This window comes from Ipomoea triloba, chromosome 15 (assembly GCF_003576645.1).
Source record: "Ipomoea triloba cultivar NCNSP0323 chromosome 15, ASM357664v1".
NCBI lineage: Eukaryota > Viridiplantae > Streptophyta > Magnoliopsida > Solanales > Convolvulaceae > Ipomoea > Ipomoea triloba.
In genome coordinates, this window is record NC_044930.1 from 14,011,920 (window position 1) to 14,032,593 (window position 20,674).

Genomic DNA, 20,674 nt, shown 5'->3' on the forward strand with positions numbered 1-20,674 from the left:
AATTTTGACGTGAAAATATTCTTTTTGATACCAAGAACCTTTTGGTCTAATGGTACTAAGGTACTCCTTCATATGAGAGATTGTAGTTTCAAGCCTCAACGCCAAACAATTTTTATAAAATATGAGATTCTTTCAGCAACAAATTAAAGAAAGAAGAAGGGAAAAAGAAAAAAATAAAAATAAGCGCCACAGATTTTTTTATTTTTTTTTTGCAAATAGATTTTTTGTTTTTTTTTGAAAATTCATTATTTGCTTTCTCTTATTGTTTTTCGATTTTTTCCTTTCATTCCACTAAAATATTCACAAAGAAATCCCTTTTAAAATAACTATTAACACTGCTCTAAGGCAATATGTAACGCAAAACATAACGGAGTACATATAAATACACTAACATAAACAAGACTTCATATTTAAAACAACAATACGGAGTACATAATAATTATAAAATTTATATATCTAAAAAGTCTCAATCAAAGTTATATCCTTATTTATGTCCATGTTTTTTGTGCTAACAATTTTGTACATTGTGCTTTTAGAGTTGTACTCTATAATTTTTTTGGACAAGATTACCCTTCCCGTTATAACTTCCGTTATCTTTTCCATTAACTTCACCATGTACATGCATCTACCATATCTTTTCTTATATTATTTAATGATAATAATATTTGTAGACATTATATATTAGATTAATATAATAAATAATTTTTTTTCATTTAGATTTTAATTAATAAGAATCTGTTAGTTATTTTTTAAAATATAAATACTGGGCATATGTTTTTGCGCATCGGCGCATAGAAAAAATTAGTATATATATATATATATATATATATATTTTGATGCATCTCATTTTAATAATAATAATAATCATCATCATAATCATTAACAATAATAATACTAGTAACAATAATACTGATGATAGTAATAATAATAGTAATAATTGAATGTTGTAAATCGGATGTAATTAAATAAAGATAGAATGCAAATATGATCTGAATTAAGGAAAGAAGGCGGCACCAGTTGCAGGCCACATAGGAATAGGGTGATGATTGTCGTTGAAAAGCGGCATGATCATCTCCTCCGCAGCTCCCCCTCCTCCGCCGCCGCCGCCATGCTCAAACCCCATTTGCTGGTTGTTACTCATCATCCAATCCGCAAACCACTGCGGCGGCGGCCTTTGCCCCAAATCTATCCCCACCTCCCCGGGCACGGCGGCGGCCGGAGCAGCCTTATTCAGATCCTCAATCTTCTTGTTGATCTCCTTCAATTTCTGGTCAATCAGCCAGGTGAGATCGTTGAGGTCCGTGAGGATGAAGCTGTGCAGCCCTTTCCCCGTCAAGCACTGGAACATCACCAAGCTGTGCAGCCCTTTCCCCGTCAAGCACTGGAACATCACCTCGGTTATCTCCTTCTCCCTGTTCTCCTTGTGCTGCTTCTTCAGCTGCTCGCTCGCCTTGGCGATCCTCTGCCGGATAAACCTCAGCTGCTCGCTCGCCTTGGCGATCCTCTGCCGGATAAACCCCTCCTGGTTCACCATCTTCTTGCTCTGCTCCATCTCCGGCATCCGCTTGAACTGCGCCACCACCCTCTGCGCCCCCGCCGTGCTCGGCCACACCTCCGGCTGGTTCTCGTACGGGCTGTAAATTATCGCGCAGGCGTCGATCCCGCACAGCGTGCTCAGCTCGCTCACCTTCTTCATCAGCCCCTTCTTCCGCTTCTTCAGCGTCGCCTTTCGAGCCGAGTCGTTGGTGATGAAGGCTAGCTTCACCTTCTTCCTCGTCATCGATCTTCAAAAGAAAATAAAGCCAATAAGAGAATGGTGTTGTGATAATATGGAAGCAATGGCATTGTTCCTTGGAATGGCATTTCTTATATATACTAACATGGAGGTGGCGCGTAATTAATTTGGAAGATTTTGCGATTTAACATAATTGGAGGTGGAAATTATGAGCATACCAAATTTGGAAAGAATTCATTACCAAATATTCATTTTATCTTCCCATTTTTCAATCCCTCACATCTTGTGCCAATTCGAAACTTTATTCTCCTCGTGTATCATATTTCGGATAAGTTTTTTTTTTTTTTTTTCCTTTACTTTACAATTTATTTTACCGTTGGAATGTTATAGATTAAAGTTAATGTGCATTGAATCGGGCCGGTTTTTTTTTTTATTTGCGGGGCCATGTGCTAGAATAACTAAGTTAGTCCCTATCAAAGTATATAAATAAATTGCGAATTGAGAAAAATTGCAAAGAGAAAAATGCAAAAAATCTAATTTTGGGCCAATATAATCACAATTGCATATACTAACTATTAGGCCAGGGCTGGACTAGCACTACAAGAAAAATCGCGACGAAAATTATTTCGTCGCGATATTGCGGCGGAATAGCGACGGAATTTAAGTCCGTCGCAAATTAACAACAACAACAACAACAACAATACAGTGTACTATAAATGCACCGTTAAATTAAATAATAATATACACATGGTATAATTATACATATACAATACTTTATATATAAAATAGTAGCTATATATATATATATATATATATATATATATATATATATATATATTATGCGTGTATATATACTATATATACAAAATACTACTACTATTAATATAATATATCATTAATTAGTTAAAAAAAAATAAATACTATACACATACTACTATATCTACTATATATACTAATAAGAGCCAAAGAGAGTTAGGCCTAAAATGGGTAGAAAAAATGGCGGTCAAATTATTTAATCAAATGGATGGTTCAGATGAATTATTTAATCAAATAGATGGTTAAGATAATTCAGATTAATATTATTAATAGAGATTACCTAATTTAACCTTACTTTTATGATTATCCGTTAAGTTTTCCGTTAAATATTCTATTCTCCGTTAACATTCCGTTAACTTTTAACTTACCCATTAATTTATATAAGAAAGGTCTTAGGTTCGAACCTCATCCCAATCAAATTTGACATAATTAAGTTTTTCACTCTATTTTACTCTTATTAAATTAAATAAATTAGTAGCTACAACAAAAAATGATACATATGTATTTCTTTAATTTAGCATTATGTGTGTACAATACCTTTATTTGAAAAATTATTCATTATCAAAAAATTATATTAAATAAGAGAAATAATTTCATTAGTTATATTGTCTTTATTTTCTCTCATGCAAAGATTCTTTACATTCAAATTTATCAATTGATATTCATTACATTGTCCATTATCTTATTTTTACAATATCTTGTAATTAAATATCAAAATTATAGTACAAAATAGTGTTATATATTTAGTTACCAAGTATTTTATTAATACTATGAATTTTTTTTAAAATAATTTGAAGCTAATTATATTAACTATTTGGGGATTGGTTGACAAAGAGAGTACTCAAATAATAACCCAACAAATTGAAGCGGAATCACTCTATTTTACTCTTATTGAATTAAATAAATTAGTAGTTACACCAAAAAATGATACATATGTATTTCTTTAATACCATGAAAAAAATAAAAAATAATAGTTTGAAACCAATCATATTAACTACTTGGGGGATTTGTTGACAATGAAAGTACTCAAATAACCCATTACCCAGCAAATTGAAGCGAGAAACTACATTTTAATATCTTTGGAATACATAATATTTTAAATTTTTAAATTTTTATTAATTTATTTAATCTTTTTTTTCTTAAACTAGGGATTTCTTTATCCACAATAACTTATTCAACAATAATGGTTAAACCAAATGAATCCCAAGCAGAACACCTAAAAGAAAGTCCATACCTCCTATATCATAATCTCATTGCATGACGTTGTCATCTATGCTACCAACAATAACCGAATTGCAAATAACACACTATCAACAAAAAGAAAGAGAACAAATAGTAAAGATAAAAACAATGACAATGTTACTCAAAAGAGAATTAAGAACACTTAGAAAAATTCAAATTAAAAGTAGTATTTATTTAGACTATCATTTTTAGACCAAATATTTAGACTATCGATTTTACAAGGTTGCAAACATTTATTTTAGTAATAATTATAATGAATTTTCTATATTATCTTGGATTCATATACTTTGAGTTAGATATTTAAATAAAAAAAGTTCGACATTCAATTACTCGTGTATAAACTTCTCCTATATAATCTTGCATTGATATACTTTCAATTATTTATTTAAATATAAGCATTGGGCATTAACCCATTCGCGCAATGCGCGTATAAAACTAGTCATAAAATAATAGAGTTAATTTCATTTTTAGTCCTAGATTTATAGGTGACATTCCACTTTTAGTCCTTTTTCTCCAAAACATCCACTTTTGGTCCTAGTATTATTGTGGCATGACCATTTTTGGTCCTCCGTCAAGAAAACCATTGAAATGCCGTTAAATACAATGACATTTTGATCTTTTTCATACAAAGTAGGTTGACCCGCTATATTTTTTATGTTTATTTTTTGAAAAAAATCAAAATCGAAGACTGAAATGCTCTTGTATTTGGCGAAATTTAAACTGTTTTGTAGATGGAGGACCAAAAATGGTCATGCCACAATAATACTAGGATCAAAAGTGGATGTTTTGAAAAAAAAAGGACTAAAAGTGGAATGCCACCTATAAATCTAGAACAAAAAATGGAATTAACTCAAATAATAATTTTGTTTATAATAATAAATTCCTACTAAAAATAACTATCCAAATATTTGAGGTATCACAGAAGCTTCAACACTCCTAACACGACAAATCAATTTTAAAGATAGTGTACATTAGATATACATTCAATTTGTCTCGTAAATTATCACTATGTTTTATTGTTGATAAATAATTAGAGAATAAGAAAAACATGTCTTGCCGTAACTAATCTCAGTTGTCATAAGAGAAAATGCGTGCTATAATATTTTCGTAATTATTACAAACTTTTGACGTGTATTAGATAAGTTTGATAGTCTAATTGTTGATGACTAATTATGCACTCTTTTTAGATCTTGAATGCACTCTTAGTTATCAATAAATTTACAATCAAATTTGTCTAGTATATTGACCGATGTTTATTATAATTACAAAAATATCATTATATTTTTTTTATTTTCTTTCTTATTTTTCTATCATTGATCAACACAGATAAACGGATGATATTATTCTACATATTTTATGAAAAGACATTTTCTTTGGTATGTAAATATAAAAAAGTGAAATGATTTTTAAAAGTAATATGAAAAACATAAAATAATTTTCTTAGCCCGTACTAAACACATCCTAATATTTTTTAAAAGGTGTAACGGTACGTATCTAATTAAATATATGTTTTTTAAGGCGTTTAATCTTAGACCATATAAACATGATTGAGTATTGATCATAGTGTTAATAAAAGATATATGATTTAGGATATACTAATAAATAGTAGCATTGATATGATATATATTGAGTTAATATCCATCCAATTTTGTCATTGACTACGGTGGTTTTTTCTCGAATTAGTTTTAAATGATTTTTTATGGTTAATTAGGTCATCGACTTTGATAGTTTTACTCAATTGAGTCTTCGCTTATTAGAATTAAGAACTAAATTGAGCAAAATCTGTATATATAGTTAATGACTAAATTGAGTAAAACCACTATAGTCCAAGACTAACTTGGGTAATTGCATACTAAATTGGGTATTAATAGAGGTGAAATTACCAAGTTATTTTAACAAAGGACGTAATTGAAAAATCATCAAAGTTGATGATTTAATTAAGCACAAACAATCATCAAAGTCGATGATTTAAATTAGCTGTTGAGTATTGAGAATGCTAAGGCAATATGAAACATAGAACATAACCGAATACAGTAACATAAACAAGACTTCATATTTAAAACAACAATACGGAGTACATAATAATTATAAAATTTATATATGTATGTATATTGATGCATCTCATTTTAATTTCAATAATAATAATACTAGTAACAACAATAATAGTAATAGTAATAATAATAATAGTAATAATTGAATGTTTTAAATCTGACGTAATTAAATAAAGATAGGATGCAGATATGATCTGAATTAAGGAAAGAAGGCGCCACCAGTTGCCGGCCACATAGGAATGGGGTGATGATTGTCGTTGAAAGGTGGCATGATCATCTCCTCTGTAGCTCCGCCGCCATGCTCAAACCCCATTTGCTGGTTGTTACTCATCATCCAGTCCGCGAACCACTGCGGCGGCCTTTGCCCCAAATCTATCCCCGCCTCCTGCGGCGCGGCCACCGGAGCAGCCTTCTGGAGATCCTCAATCCTCTTGTTGATCTCCTTGAGGTTCTGATCAATGAGCCAGGCGAGATCGTTGAGGTCCGTGAGGATCAAGCTGTGCAGCCCTTTCCCCGTCAAGCACTGGAACATCACCTCGGTTATCTCCTTCTCCCTGTTCTCCTTGTGCTGCTTCTTCAGCTGCTCGCTCGCCTTGGCGATCCTCTGCCGGATAAACCCCTCCTGGTTCACCATCTTCTTGCTCTGCTCCATCTCCGGCATCCGCTTGAACTGTGCCACCACCCTCTGCGCCCCCGCCGTGCTCGGCCACACCTCCGGCTGGTTCTCGTACGGGCTGTAAATTATCGCGCAGGCGTCGATCCCGCACAGCGTGCTCAGCTCGCTCACCTTCTTGATCAGCCCCTTCTTCCGCTTCTTCAGCGTCGCCTTTCGAGCTGAGTCGTTGGTGATGAAGGCCAGCTTCACCTTCTTCCTCGTCATCTTCAAAACAAAATAAAGCCAATAAGAGAATGGTGTTGTGATAATATGGAAGCAATTGCATTGTTCCTTGGAATGGCATTTCTTATATATACTAACATGGAGGTGGCGCGTAATTAATTTGGAAGATTTTGGGATTTAACATAATTGGAGGCACAACTTATGAGCGTACCAAATTTGGAAAGAATTTATTACCAAATATTCATTTTATCTTCCCATTTTTCAATTAATATCTTGTGCCAGTTCAAAACTTTATTCTCCTCTAATATCATGTTTAGGATAGGTTTTAATTTTTTTTTTATTCTTTTACTTTCCAATTTATTTTACCGTTGGAATGTTAATATATACATTGTTGCACAAATACAAGTGCGCACAAGGGATCGATCTGTCCGTTGTGAGCATAATTCTCACATTGTTCGTTGCAACTGAGTTTTGAACCTTAGTCTCTTTTCCCGAATATTTCATATTGAATTAGTGAGTTAAGCTCATGCGGACAATATACTATATATCTGTTACAGAGATTTAGTAAGTCTATTACAATAATTTACAAAAAAAAAAGTAAATTTATATAGATCTTCTAAATATGCAATATAAATTTAATTTTTGAATAAGATTAGAACCTACAACCAAGGTTCTAACTTAAGGTTTGAGAAATATTATGTATACAAATTCATCTTGTTAAATTAGCATAAACAATTAGCTAATGGTAACGCATCATTTTATATATTATTATAATAATTTATTTCAATACGCTAGTTTAACATTTTATTTAGAAAATTGTTGTTTTTATTTATTAACAATTATCATTTTCCATTTCTGGACAATTAATTGCTTGAAACATGTGTGTTTTGTTCAAGTAATGTGTTCAAAAATTTCGCATCATCTAATAAATGTTATTTATCCTTATTTCGTTTTCGAGAATGTAATTGAAGGTGTTAGTTTTAGTGGTGAGGTATAGGTGAAGGTGATAAAGCGAAGAGTCAAGACTCCTCGAGTGTCGTGTCTCTCAAGGATGACAAATTTGAGTGAATTAGTGTTGGCATTTAGGAGGGTAATAGACAAGAGTTACAAGGATTACTAAGGGACATTTGAATCATTGATTGGGGGTTGCAAAAGTGAATTTAAACTAAACAATTTAAAAAGACAAGGGGGCGTGTGACTTAGCTAGACCAAACGATTGATTATTTAAAGGGAATGCGGAAATGAGTTTCGGGATTGAACTCAGGAGTCACGGTATTTATATCGAGTGGCGTCACACTCAGACTCTCAATCCTCATTCGGTTGAGGCATTTAATCGAACACCTTGTCTACCACTCCTCCCGGACCACATCCTTTTGGATAGAGGACGGGGATGTGGATGAGTTGGACTCGTGTGAGGCCGCTATCGCGCACACACTCACTTTCACCAAGTCTACTATCTATTCCGATACACAAGACTAAAATCCTACTTCAACATTTTCACAAGCATATGGCAAAATTCAAGCATCAATCTTATGATCTAACATGGGGCACAAACACCCCTCAACTAATCTACTCAAACATTATGAACATCAATGATCAAACAATGAAAAATAACCAAAACAATAAATTAAATTCACAATCTTTCAAGAATATGAGTAATATACCTAGGGAACCAATTGATGTACTACATCTTCCTTTTCATCCTTCTTCTTCAATTTCTAGAAAAATTAATCTAGTCTAGTCTAAGGGAAAAATAGGGGTTTCCCCCAAAGGGGAGGAGATGAAAGGAAAATCAGATCTGAAAATTGGGTTCCCCCCTTCCAAAATGCAAAAGGAGGGTTAAATAGCCAATCGAAAGTCGAAATCCCGCAGTTGCCCTAACTGGCCCGTCCACGCCACCTTCACACGTGAATGGGGACGTGTACGCGTACTGGAAATGGTCCACGCCTCCTTCAAGCGTGAGGTCCTCGTGGTTAGATCCTGCCCGGGGTTTTCTTCGTTTGTTGCTTCCTTTTTGGCCTCGGACCTTGTTATATCCTGCGGAAATGACATAAAACACAATCTTTAAGTTGAATTTGTTGATTTGATCTTTATTAGAGTCTTTATGCATGAAAATGATTATAAATGGGTGACAAAACTACATAATATTGTCCTATAGTTGACCCTAAACTTGATTGTTCTTGGCGCTTATCAAAGTTTCCACACTTAAACCTTGCTTGTCCTCAAGCAAGCATACTATCTAAATTCTAGTCACTTAAGTGCCAAGAATAGTTAAATGTTCATATTGGTTAATCAATTAGGTAGCGTGCGGGTATTTAGAGCATAGTGGGTGAAATTCCCTCCACTATCTACCAAGAATGCTAAGCTTATGCTAACCAAATGTGAGAAATATGCTGAGGAAGTGAAGGTCTCAAAGGACGGGTTTATTAACAAGAAGAACCATTTTCACACCTTTCAAGCATGCAAATCAATATGGATTCACCTTTCATTTTGTAGGGGCCTAAAAGCCGATCCCACTAGTGGGAACGATGTGCACACCCTAGTTAACTGTCCAACCATACGCCAAAGCCCTTTTACGAAAAATAAATGAGGGTAGGGACATGGACCGCTCATTGCCATGGCTTGGGCGATCACTCTTTCTTCTCACCCCCTCAGCTATTCTTTCAGACAACCGGACTTTTCATGGATCTCCATGTTTTTTTAGAACAGTGCAATGGGTGCCCGAATCCAAGCGGGGCTCACCTCCTCTCTATTTTCTCATCTCCCAAGGTCTCTTTGGGACAACCGACTTCACATGGATCTCCATGCTTTTTCGAAGACGGTGCAATGGTTGCCCCACATCCTAGCGAGATGGCTAACCTCGTATCTTATCTCTAGGAGTGGCCATTTTTAAGCCTTTATTCTCAATTCACCAATTCAACCCCTCATGCCTTTTTCTAGGGAGTAAGGGATTTTTCACTCTAAGCTCACTGATAGGCTCACCTTTTGCCCCATGCCTTACCAAATTAGGTTCAATTTCCATGCTTCGCTAATCTTTATCTTTCTGAAACTTAGAGAGTACACACTCCCACTTCGAGAGATCCTTGACTAAGGTCCCAACAAAATAAGAGGTGAAAAGCATGCAATCATACAAAGATATGAACCATATTGGTTCCAAAAATTTTCAATTTGGTGCAAATTGTAACTTCCAAGGCATATTTCAAAACTTTATTCGGTATAAGATTAGGATTCCTCCTAGATAGTATCGACAATAACACACTCTCTAATTCTTATACCCTTATCAACTCAATTACTCAACCGATTCAAGTGCAAAGTATCCTTTCCACACTTAAGAAAATAACATCGTCCTCGATGTTCTCATGAGGAATGGTGGAAAAAGGAGCAGGGTCATACGAACAATCAACAAAAACACCTTTCCACACTTAAAAGTGTTTCATGGGCTGGGGCAAATTTACTAAAAATAAACATCCATTCATAAACAAGACTCTACAATTCAACAGTTTATATGTATATCAAATCAGACAAATTTGGGATAAGAATAGTTATATTAATAATCAAACAGAGCTATGTAATGGAAAAGGATTAGGAAAGATATACCATACTGACTCCCTCCTCTCAAAATGAGTTAAGCATCATTTGTCAGCTTTCCTTTTCCAGAAATATCCCACAATAAAGGTCAGAAATAATGAATGAAGAGTAAGGGATATACCTTTTTCGACCTCATGGTTCCTTGGTTTTATCTCTTATTCGGGCTTGGGGTGCCTCCCAAGAGCGCCATGTTTAACGTCCCTGGCTGGACGAAACGTGGTAAAAAACAACATACTATAATCAGCATAAGCATGAAATAGAAATAAATAAAATGAAATAACGTCCACGAGCATATTCTTCAAGTCATTAGAAATTACTCAAGCATTTAATTTCTCTCAAGGCAAGTTCCCAACTTCTTTCCTTTCACTTCCCGGTATTGGGTCCTCTTTTCGCAAGTTCCTTTCTAAGGAAGTCAATCTGCATACTCATTTCTTCTAGAAGTTCGTAGTGTCGAGCATCTCTTTGTTCCAGAAGCCGTTCTTGCTCCAGATGCAGTTCATATTGGAAACCTTGCATAGACTTCCAGTCTGTAACCTTTGTGAATCGTGAGGGAGCTGTAGGGAGTGATGATGATTGAGCTGGAGTAGGATCTTTTGCAGATGGGGCTACTGACTCGGAGAAAATAGAATCATTTGGAGATAGGATCGGAGGGGAATAAGGTTGATTTGCTGAAGACACTTGAGTTTGCCCACGAGGTGTGGTGGGTTGCGGAGTTGCTGAGGATGAAGAAGGGGCTGGAGGTTGTGCTGCCACATTGCGTGACTTAGACACTTTCTTCTTGGTAGCCTTAGCCTCGTTCCTATTTCTGCGTGTGTGGCCGAGGTTTATGGTAGATAGATCCTCGAGCGATAGAGGGGTCATAGCTGCTTCCTTCACGATTTTCTCATTCCATTCCATCTTCGCCTTGTATCCCAGGGCTATGCACAGTTGTGAGACTAACGGTCCCAAAAATACTGAAGTGACTTTTGCTTGCTGTTGTGCCTTTAGTCATCCTTTACAAACCATTCCCATGTTTACAGGTGTTCCTGTGTCCATGCTCCAAAGTGCAAATAAGTCAGTTCTGTAAACCTTTGCATAATTGCATCTGCGTCCTTCCTAGGACTGGGCCAGAATTCGTCTAACTACCCGAATATCATCTATTCGGATCTGGGATTGAAGTACTCTTGCACCACTCCATTCAATTCTAGGTTTTGCAATTGTTCGCCAATATCTTTTCGGAGTTTCGAAATCTCCAAAATCCCAAGGAAGACGTCTATACCACGGTCTCTCTTGATCTTCCTTGTTGTAAAATCCAAGTAGTACCCCTAGAGTGTCAACCGAGATGTGATAGGAATCATTGAAAATGGAGAAACGGATAATTGGGCTCTTTAGATCGCCGCTCCTTCCTGTGACCTCTAGACTAGCTACAAATTCATAGACTGCCGGTGCATAGGTCGGGTGACGCCATCCAAAAATTTTGCTCCAATATGGTTGATGGATGAGACAAGCCACTGAATGCTGGCAATGGAAGGGGTTCAAAGCAGCTAAATCGATGTAGTTCCATCCGGTAACTGGAAGATTGATTAAGGCCATCCTTAATGGGCCTTGCAAAACACCAAAACTCTAAAAAAAATATGGCATAGAAGTGCTCCAACGGGCACTGCATCCCACCAAATTAAATATTTGGTGTTAGATGAACAGTGCAGCACCAAATTTGGTGCTGCACTATTCATCTAACACCAAATTGGTGTAGCTTGTTTATTCCCAAACTACCCTTATTTTTTATTTATAATTCCTTTTATATCCTTATTAATTTAGTTTTTATATATTTGTATATTTTGTTAAATTGTTAAATATAAATTTTATATTATTAAAAATGAATTATATCATTTGAAAGATCTCATCAAGTCGATTAAAACAAGACTAATATTGAACATAAAATAATTAAAAATAAAATTATATAAAATATAAATTTAACAAAATTAAAAGAAAATTAAATCTAAAATTACTTTATATTATTTGCATTATAATTATATTTTATATTAAAATATTTAAAGGCATAGCCGAGAAGTAGAAAAAAGAGGGGAATGAGGGTTTGAAAAAAGCGGAAGAATATTACATTAAAATTTCACTATAAAAATTTTAATAAAATACAAGTACATCTACAATTGTCAAATAATTGTCAAATAGTCAAATAACAGCTCGTATTTATTAATTCATAATTTTTAATAGTCAAATAACAGCTTGTATTTATTAAAAATATTACATTTCTATGTCATTAGTAATTTTAATCTAAAATTGTATTACAAATGGGAAAGTAGGAAAGAATAATATATTGTATTAAAAATTGTATTACCATATTTTAATATACAATTGTAGCATGAAAAGAAATTGTATTATCATATTTTACAATATTACACAAACGTTAATAGTATACAAATGTTTTGGCGGGGAATTAAAATGAAGGATTTTGTTTTTATTAATAGTATAGATGTCTTACAATGCATTAAAGATAGTATATTAAATTTATAATTCTATTTTAAGCAATTATATAGGCTAAAGTGTCATTTAGCACCATGAACTATCGATTGTTCATCCCGCACCCTGAACTTTCATATCGTATATATCGAGCCACAAACCAACAAAAAAGTTTCATCTAGAACTTTTAGCAGGTTTCCCTATTTTCTTGCTGACATGGCGTCTGATGTGACATTTCTCTTAACCTTATATTATCCATGTAAGCGTTTACATATTTAAATTAAAAAAAAAACAAAATTATTATATTAAAATAAACAGAATTTTCTTCTCTTTATTTTCATAATGTATACTTTTCAATTTTGCAATTCCAATGTTTCAAATTTTTTTTTCAGAATTTATATTTTTTGACTAATTTTTTGTTTAGTATTTTTTTTCAATTTTCCAAATTTATAGAAATGCTATTTTTTTTTTGTTTGGTCTTCGGTTTTTGTTTTTTTTTGTTTTTTTTAAATTTTTTTAATATGTAAATGCTTACATGGACAACATAAGATTAAAATAAATGCCACATCAGTTGGAAACCTGTGCCATGTCAGCAAGAAGATAGGGAACCCTGCTATAAGTTCTAGGCGAAACTTTTTTGTTGGTTTGTGGCTCGATATATACGATATGAAAGTTGAGGGTGCGGTATGAATAATTGGATATAGTTCATGGTGCTAGATGACACTTTTACCTTAAATATATCATGGGTACTTTATGTATACTTTATTCTAAATGGGGAATATCTAAGTTTTGCTGGGAAAAGAAATGAACCATAAATAAAGTCGCAGACAACCGTTACCCTACCAAGAAGAATATGGGAGAAAAATTTGTTCTTAACTTTATTTCAATGATCTGTTCATGGACTTTATTCTTTATTCTCAAAAGGTTGAATCCTCAACTCCAACAATTTTTACGGTCCGACCAGACAGAACATTTGAAAGAATGTAAATCATAGTAACTTAGTTGAACACATAGGAGCCCCTCATTAATTTTTCTTTTTAAAATTTATTCATGTGATTGCCCATACAGGTATGAACTTTATTCTTTACGTTGATGATCTAGTTGTTAATTCTCATAACTAGCTGGCCAACTTGGAAACTTTTCCAAACGGATCAAGGAACCTAAACTGACAATTTTTTTTTTTATACATATTTTAAACAAACAAAGGGAATATAAATAACGTTTGATAAAAATATAAACTAAAATAAAGTAAAAAAATATATAAAAATTGTTGATGTATGCTCTATTTAGAACATCTAACTAAAAGCTAAAAAGCTACTAGCTATTAAACTAATTTATTGAAAGTAAAGTATTTAGCTACTAGCTATTAAACTAATTTATTGAAAGTAAAGTATTTGGTAAAATCAGGGCCGGCCCTGAGGTTGAAAGTAAAGTATTTGGTAAAATCAGGGCCGGCCCTGAGGGGGGTTTAGGGTGGGCACATCAATCATTATTGCATGGACCATGGTCCACACAGCTACTAGCTATTAAACTAATTTATTGAAAGTAAAGTATTTGGTAAAATCAGGGCCGGCCCTGAGGGGGGTTTAGGGTGGGCACATCAATCATTATTGCATGGACCATGGTCCACACAGCTGTGTGGACCAAAAATAAAAAGTACATTATTTTTGTACTGAAGGTACATTATTTTTGTACTGTAGGTACATTATTTTAGGGTACATTATTTTTATACTGAAGGTACATTATTTGATATATATTATCAAATAATGTACCTACAGTACAAAAATAATGTACTTTTTATTTTGTGTGGACCATGGTCCATGCAATAATTTGCCGTGGGCACATGCCAAGGGCCCATCTCTATAGAGGGCCCATAGGTCATAAGATATACGAAGTATTACATATAATATATATTACTTATTATATATATTTAAAAAATAGGGTTAATTGTTTCTAAAAGTTGAGAACTGAACTCACAAAGACTGAAAAAGACGTACGCTGTCGCACACCCATCGCTCACGCCGCACAGGAGTATAAGGGTCGCTGGTCGCGCCTACGCCACACCAACCACTCAAATACTTAAAGATTTTCGATTGACTGATTCAGATTAATTGATTCATATAAGTGTCATATGCTTTTGTTCCTTTTTTTTGTTAAGATCGATTTTATAATAATTTTTTTTATACAATGTTACCTAAAAAAACATTCATCCGAAAGTGAAAAAAGAAAAATAAGTAAACAAATAGATCATCCAGAAGCAAAATTTTCATATAGGGGCCTCTTTTTTTTTTTTCGCCCAAGGGCCTGTAAAACCTTTGGACCGGTCCTGGGTAAAATTAACTATTGAATAAGCTAATAAGTGTAAAAAGTTATAAAAGATTAAAATGAGATATTAAGATTTTGATTAATGAAGAATAGATAATATCATTTTTGTAAATTAATAAGATTAAAAAATGTTAAAATCCAATAGTTTATTTTAAAATGCTACTCCAAGTAGCGTTTCAAAATAAGCTATTGTTTTAAACTCCTTATATTTTACCAAATACAGCTTATAGCTTATTTGACTCTGTTTGACAGAGCTTATTTAGGAACTTATAGCTTATTTTAAGCTACTAATAAACTATAAGCTCTGGTTAGTAATGTTCCTAAAATAAGCTAGTAACTTAAAATAAGAGCTTATTTTTTAACGCTACCTAAGGTAGCGTTTTAAAATAAGCTAGTAGCTTCCTAACTTTCTTTCCATCTTTAACCTTATTATTTTAAAGAAATGACATCATTTTCCTTTCCCAATTAAAACATTTTTGGCTAAACCTTTTTGACTTTTTCTTTTCAATATGTTTGGTTGTAATTTCAATTTGACATTTGTGTTTGAACATTGATTTTTGTATGAACTAATCTTATGAATTATAAACATTTTGTTTTACTTTATATGTTTTCAAATATATGTTCTTACTTTATATTTTATTAAAATATATTTATTTTACTATTTTATACGGAGTATTTAATATATATAAAAAAAACTTATTTAAATTTAAAACTATTTAAATTGTATGAAGATGTCCTTTTTAGTCTTTTTACATTTATCAGCTTATCAAAAAGCAAATTTTACCAAACACTTTTAATCATAACAGCTCTTCAGATTTCAGCTTCGAGCTTATAACTTTTCAATTTTCAACTATTTTTCAGCTTTCAGCTACTTTTTCAGCTAGGTTTGCCAAACATAGCCTTTATAGTTTAAAACAAGCTATAAACTCTAAAATAAGTTATATCAAATAGAACCGTAACTTTAGTAGAATAGGATTAGAAAATAAGATTGGAATACATCTTCATTGCTTAGTTTTGTTATAAAACTTGAGGGTTATTTTTACTTTTAGTGTTATAACTATAACATCATTATTATATTTGGTTCACAAATACTAATTTTTGTCACACTTAATGAACATACAATTTTAATATTTTGCTACATTTGGTCCCTCTAAAGAAATCTTGAGTAAAATATAGCGAAAATGTAATCATATTTTAAATTTGGGACCATATGTTTTCTCCGTTAAATATCAATAATGTGTTCTAACATGTATGATTTTGAACTGAAAATGTGATGCATTCCAATTATTTTTTGCCATAAATTTGGCTTGAATAACTAAATATGGAAAAAATTAAAAGTCGTGTGTCAAAAATAATACTCAGGATCACATATGAATAAATGACTCAATAATCATATCAAAAATGAAATTAATTCAAAAATTAAGAACACGAAATATAGTAACCAAAATTTCATTACATTAATTACATGGACGGCTTCAAAAACATGTTTAGTGAAATCATTTGGTGCGTCAATTTAGTCAAGTTAAAAATTGGGGGGAAAAAAAGGGGGCAGTGATATATTTGTAATTATTATAAATTTGAGCGTACATATTTTAATAATAACTAATAGTGTACTCAAAAAATATAAGAGTGTACGCAAGCTGGCTGCACTAATATGTATTGTGTCCTGTTACATTAACAAACTTAACAGATAATTCATTAGGGTGGGCATTTCAATTTTTTAATTTATTTTATTTTTTTGGGTTCGGTTTTATTTCAGCTTTGTTGGTTTTGAAAAAAATGAAACTATCCGGTTTGGTTTCGGCTTGGATTTTGTTCAATTCAGATTTTTGTTCGGTTTGAGAACTCAAACATTCCCTAATTAGTTCTCTTACGCACATAATTATTTATTTATTTTCACAAGTAAATTAAATTTGAAAATCTAAACAACAAGTGCACAATGCATATTTCAAATTTTTCAATCTAAAATAAGTCCAAATCAACCCGATTTCTTCACATGCATTTACCATCCAACAAACTCGCAAAAAAAAAAAAATTGAGAACAAAAACAATTGTGAAAATTTGGGTTAGAGAATTGAGGATTTAGTATATACATTTGGGTAAATTTATAAATATAAAAGCATTTGGATGAGTAAAAATAAAATATATAGAATTACTTAATATGTATATGTGTGTGTGTGTATATATATATATGTATATATATACATATATACATATATATATATATATATACATATATACATATATATATACATATATACATATATGTATATGTATATATATGTATATATATACATACATACATATATGTGTATGTATATACATATATGTATATATATATATGTATATATATATATAAGTCATTCGATTTTTCGGTTCGATTCAGTTTTAACTGAACCAAATCGAAACCAATCGGTTTGTAATAATAAACAAAAACCTAACCATTAGGTTCGGTTTTGGCTCGGTTCGAATAACCTGAACCGAAATACCCACCCCTATTATTCATAATAAAAAAATTGCACTTGTTGTCTCTAAATTATAGGATAACTTTACTAGGATCCGATGCTACTTGTAAGTCATGCTCACTTCTCGTCACTAAGCTATAACTAACGTTTTTCATCCTTTTTATAACAAAACATTAGCGATGAAATTTGTAACGTCAATTATAACTTAGGGGTGAGAAGTGAGCCCGACCTATTAGAAAAATAATGAAACTTACAACGTCCTTTATAACTAACGGACTAGAAGTGAGCACAACCAATGAGTATGGACATATCCTACATTCCTACAATTACCCTATAACTTAGAAGCGAAAAGTAAAAATTTTCCTTAGAAGAAATATGAAGGCTTTCATCAATTCTAGTAGTTGGTAGTCTAAATTACACATATTTTTAAAACTTTTAGAAAAACTTAATAACCATAATTACAATAATTCTAACTTAGCGAAGAGCAATTATAACGAATTAAAATAGCTGAGGAACGTAATTTTTTTCTATTAAATTAAAGTATCATTTACCTAGAGAATGGAAGGGAAGAGAAAGACAAAATGGATTCTACGTTATATGATAATCGAGATCTATTATATTTATTCTCAAATTTTATTCTTTTATTTTTTACTCCATAATAGCAAATAAAAAAAGTTGTAATTTATGCATCTTCATAATATACATATTATTAATACCACTCTTAAATTATTAGTGGTGCAAATGTTGTCCCTCAATTTTCAAAACAGTACATATATTGTCCCTATATATATTATTTTGAAAATTAAGGGTTAACATTTAAGAGAGACAATAATAATTAACATTATGGGGATACATAAATTACAATTTTTTCTAATAAATAAAAATAGATATTCTCATTAAAAATATAATATTTTCATTATGTGTGTTTACATTAAGAATTTGTGAGAAGGAATAAAAAGCGAGAATTCATGTAATATTTCTTATCATAACCAGATTAAGAAATCTAAAACCGCGTACTTTTACACGTTGCTCATAGCCGCCTATAAATGTACCCCAATTTCTCCTTCAAAGCCGCCCTGTGACAACTGCACATCCATCTTGCTTTCAGTTCTCATCTCTATCACTTGTATAAATTCTCCAATCCCAGTTTTCTCTTCACCTTTAATTTGCGGACTCTGATCTACCTTTACGTTGCTTCCTTTTCTTTTCGTTTCATTCAGTTGATCATAAAAATGGCAAGCACAGCCACTTGTGTAGACATTCTCCTGGCTATCTTGTTGCCTCCACTAGGTGTCTTCCTCAAGTTTGGCTGCAAGGTACTATTCTTATCTTAGTTGCTATTTCGATTTTTTTTTTCTTCTCAAAAAAGTTGAATCGTAATCCCGATTCAACAAAAAATTTGTAAAAATTTGAATCACAGTAATTCTCTAGCTCAGTAGGCAGAAGCCAAATGTCCTTTAAATAATTAAGTTAAAGGATTTATTTACTTTAAGCATAATCTCTACACTGTTGTTGTTGAATTTCAAATCTTGTCTCTTATCTAAATACTATCTAATGAACCAGTCCTTGTATTGTGGACCATGGGTCATGGTTGATACTGCAGTTGTGTTGAAAGGATACTGCAGTTGTGTTGAAAGGGAACTGCAGTTGCGCGGAACAGAGGACGTGTCATCCATCTGGAACTGCAATTGTGTTGAAAAGATACTGCAGTTGTGTTGAACGGATGAATGACCTCTGTTCCGTGCAACTGCAGTTTCCTTTTAACACAACTGCAATATCTTTTCAACATAACTGCAGTATCCGTTCAACACAACTGCAGTATCATCTATATCATGGTCCACAATGCATTGTGGACCATGGTCCACTATATAATTTGCGCTAATGAACCCGTGAACTCCTTTTTCTGTCATCATTTTTTTATATTCAAAATGATTGCCCAAGTTCCCCCATTTAACCAGCAGCATATATAATATCATTATTAATGTTGTGTGGACCATACTAATCAAATAATATACATTCAGTACATAAATAATGTACTTTTAGTATATTAAAAACGTACATTATATTCAATAAAAATACATTATTTAAGTACTGAAAGTACATTATTTTATATAATGTATATCTAATACACGAATAATGTATTTTTAATATATTAAAAATGTACATTTTGTTATGGTCTACACAATAATTTGCTGATATATATATCAGGCATGCAAGCAATCCAAGATGAGGATATCGATTAAGAAAATAAAGACATTACTATGTTGAAAAGAATAAGAAATATATCTTAATTATTTTTTAGTTTTTGTGTTTTTGATTGATACGATGATTATGTTGTTCTAAGGTTCTGCTGAAATTTTATCATAGTTTTACAGTCAAACTTAGAGATTGAACTTGTGAATTTTTATTTTTATTTTTATTTTGTGATAAATCCAGATTGAGTTTTGGATTTGCTGTTTGCTGACTCTGTTTGGGTACATCCCTGGAATTATCTATGCTATTTGGATCATCACCAAGTGATAGACTTTCTAAGCTGTCAGGTAATTGGTTGCGTGCTGAAATTCTCCTTCACTATATCTTTAATTATCAACCACATTTATTTATTTGTTGTAGACATAATAATTCTTGATTAAGATGCCTTCTTAGATACAAAACTGTTAGTGAAGGACCTTATAGTCCAGTGGCATCAAACCCTTCCCTTTATACGGGAAGTGGTGGGTTCGAGCTTCAGTGTAACTGCATTGTAATAGAGCTTTTAGTAATTTAAGCAAATTATTTTTAAGATGGACTATGCATTGTAATAAGAGAATTCCATTTTTGGTGATTTATAAGTGAGAAGTCCTTTTTTTTTTTAAGAACATTTTCTTTTAATTTGGTTCTAGTATTATTGTGACACGATCATTTTTTACCACATTAATAAAATCGTTTAAATTCTATAAAATACAAAGGAATTTAGATCTTCAATAATTCACTTTGTATAAAAAAAAAACTGAAATGTTCTTGTATTTAACGTTATTTTAACAATTTATTGATGGAAGACAAAAAATAATCATGTCACAATAATACTATGACCAGGCGACGCTATGAGAAGGTATGACAAAAAGTGAACTATCACATATAAATTTAGTTCAAAATGAAATTAAACTCTTATAATAAT

The 20,674-nt window shown here is 32.3% G+C and overlaps 2 protein-coding genes across 2 annotated transcripts; both read right to left on the minus strand.

Annotated features, from left to right (window-relative positions):
- Positions 1-846: 846 nt before the first annotated feature.
- Positions 847-2,039, minus strand: LOC116007449 (agamous-like MADS-box protein AGL80). Its single transcript, XM_031248122.1, has 2 exons — positions 1,518-2,039; positions 847-1,475 (listed from the first exon to the last, which is right to left on the minus strand). The coding sequence occupies exons 1-2, from the start codon at positions 1,778-1,780 to the stop codon at positions 995-997; spliced, it is 744 nt and encodes a 247-aa protein (XP_031103982.1). The 5' UTR covers positions 1,781-2,039; the 3' UTR covers positions 847-994.
- A 3,994-nt stretch (positions 2,040-6,033) lies between these two features.
- LOC116007450 (agamous-like MADS-box protein AGL80) lies at positions 6,034-6,746 on the minus strand. Its single transcript, XM_031248123.1, has one exon. The coding sequence runs from the start codon at positions 6,722-6,724 to the stop codon at positions 6,044-6,046; it is 681 nt and encodes a 226-aa protein (XP_031103983.1). The 5' UTR covers positions 6,725-6,746; the 3' UTR covers positions 6,034-6,043.
- Between the last annotated feature and the right edge of the window lie 13,928 nt (positions 6,747-20,674).

Coding starts and splice junctions, on each gene's coding strand:
- LOC116007449 (XM_031248122.1), bottom strand. CDS start 1,780: ATGACGAGGAAGAAGGTGAAGCTAGCCTTCATCACCAACGACTCGGCT. Junction 1,476..1,517: donor AAGATGGTGAACCAGGAGGG/GTTTATCCGGCA, acceptor CGAGCAGCTGAG/GTTTATCCGGCAGAGGATCG.
- LOC116007450 (XM_031248123.1), bottom strand. CDS start 6,724: ATGACGAGGAAGAAGGTGAAGCTGGCCTTCATCACCAACGACTCAGCT.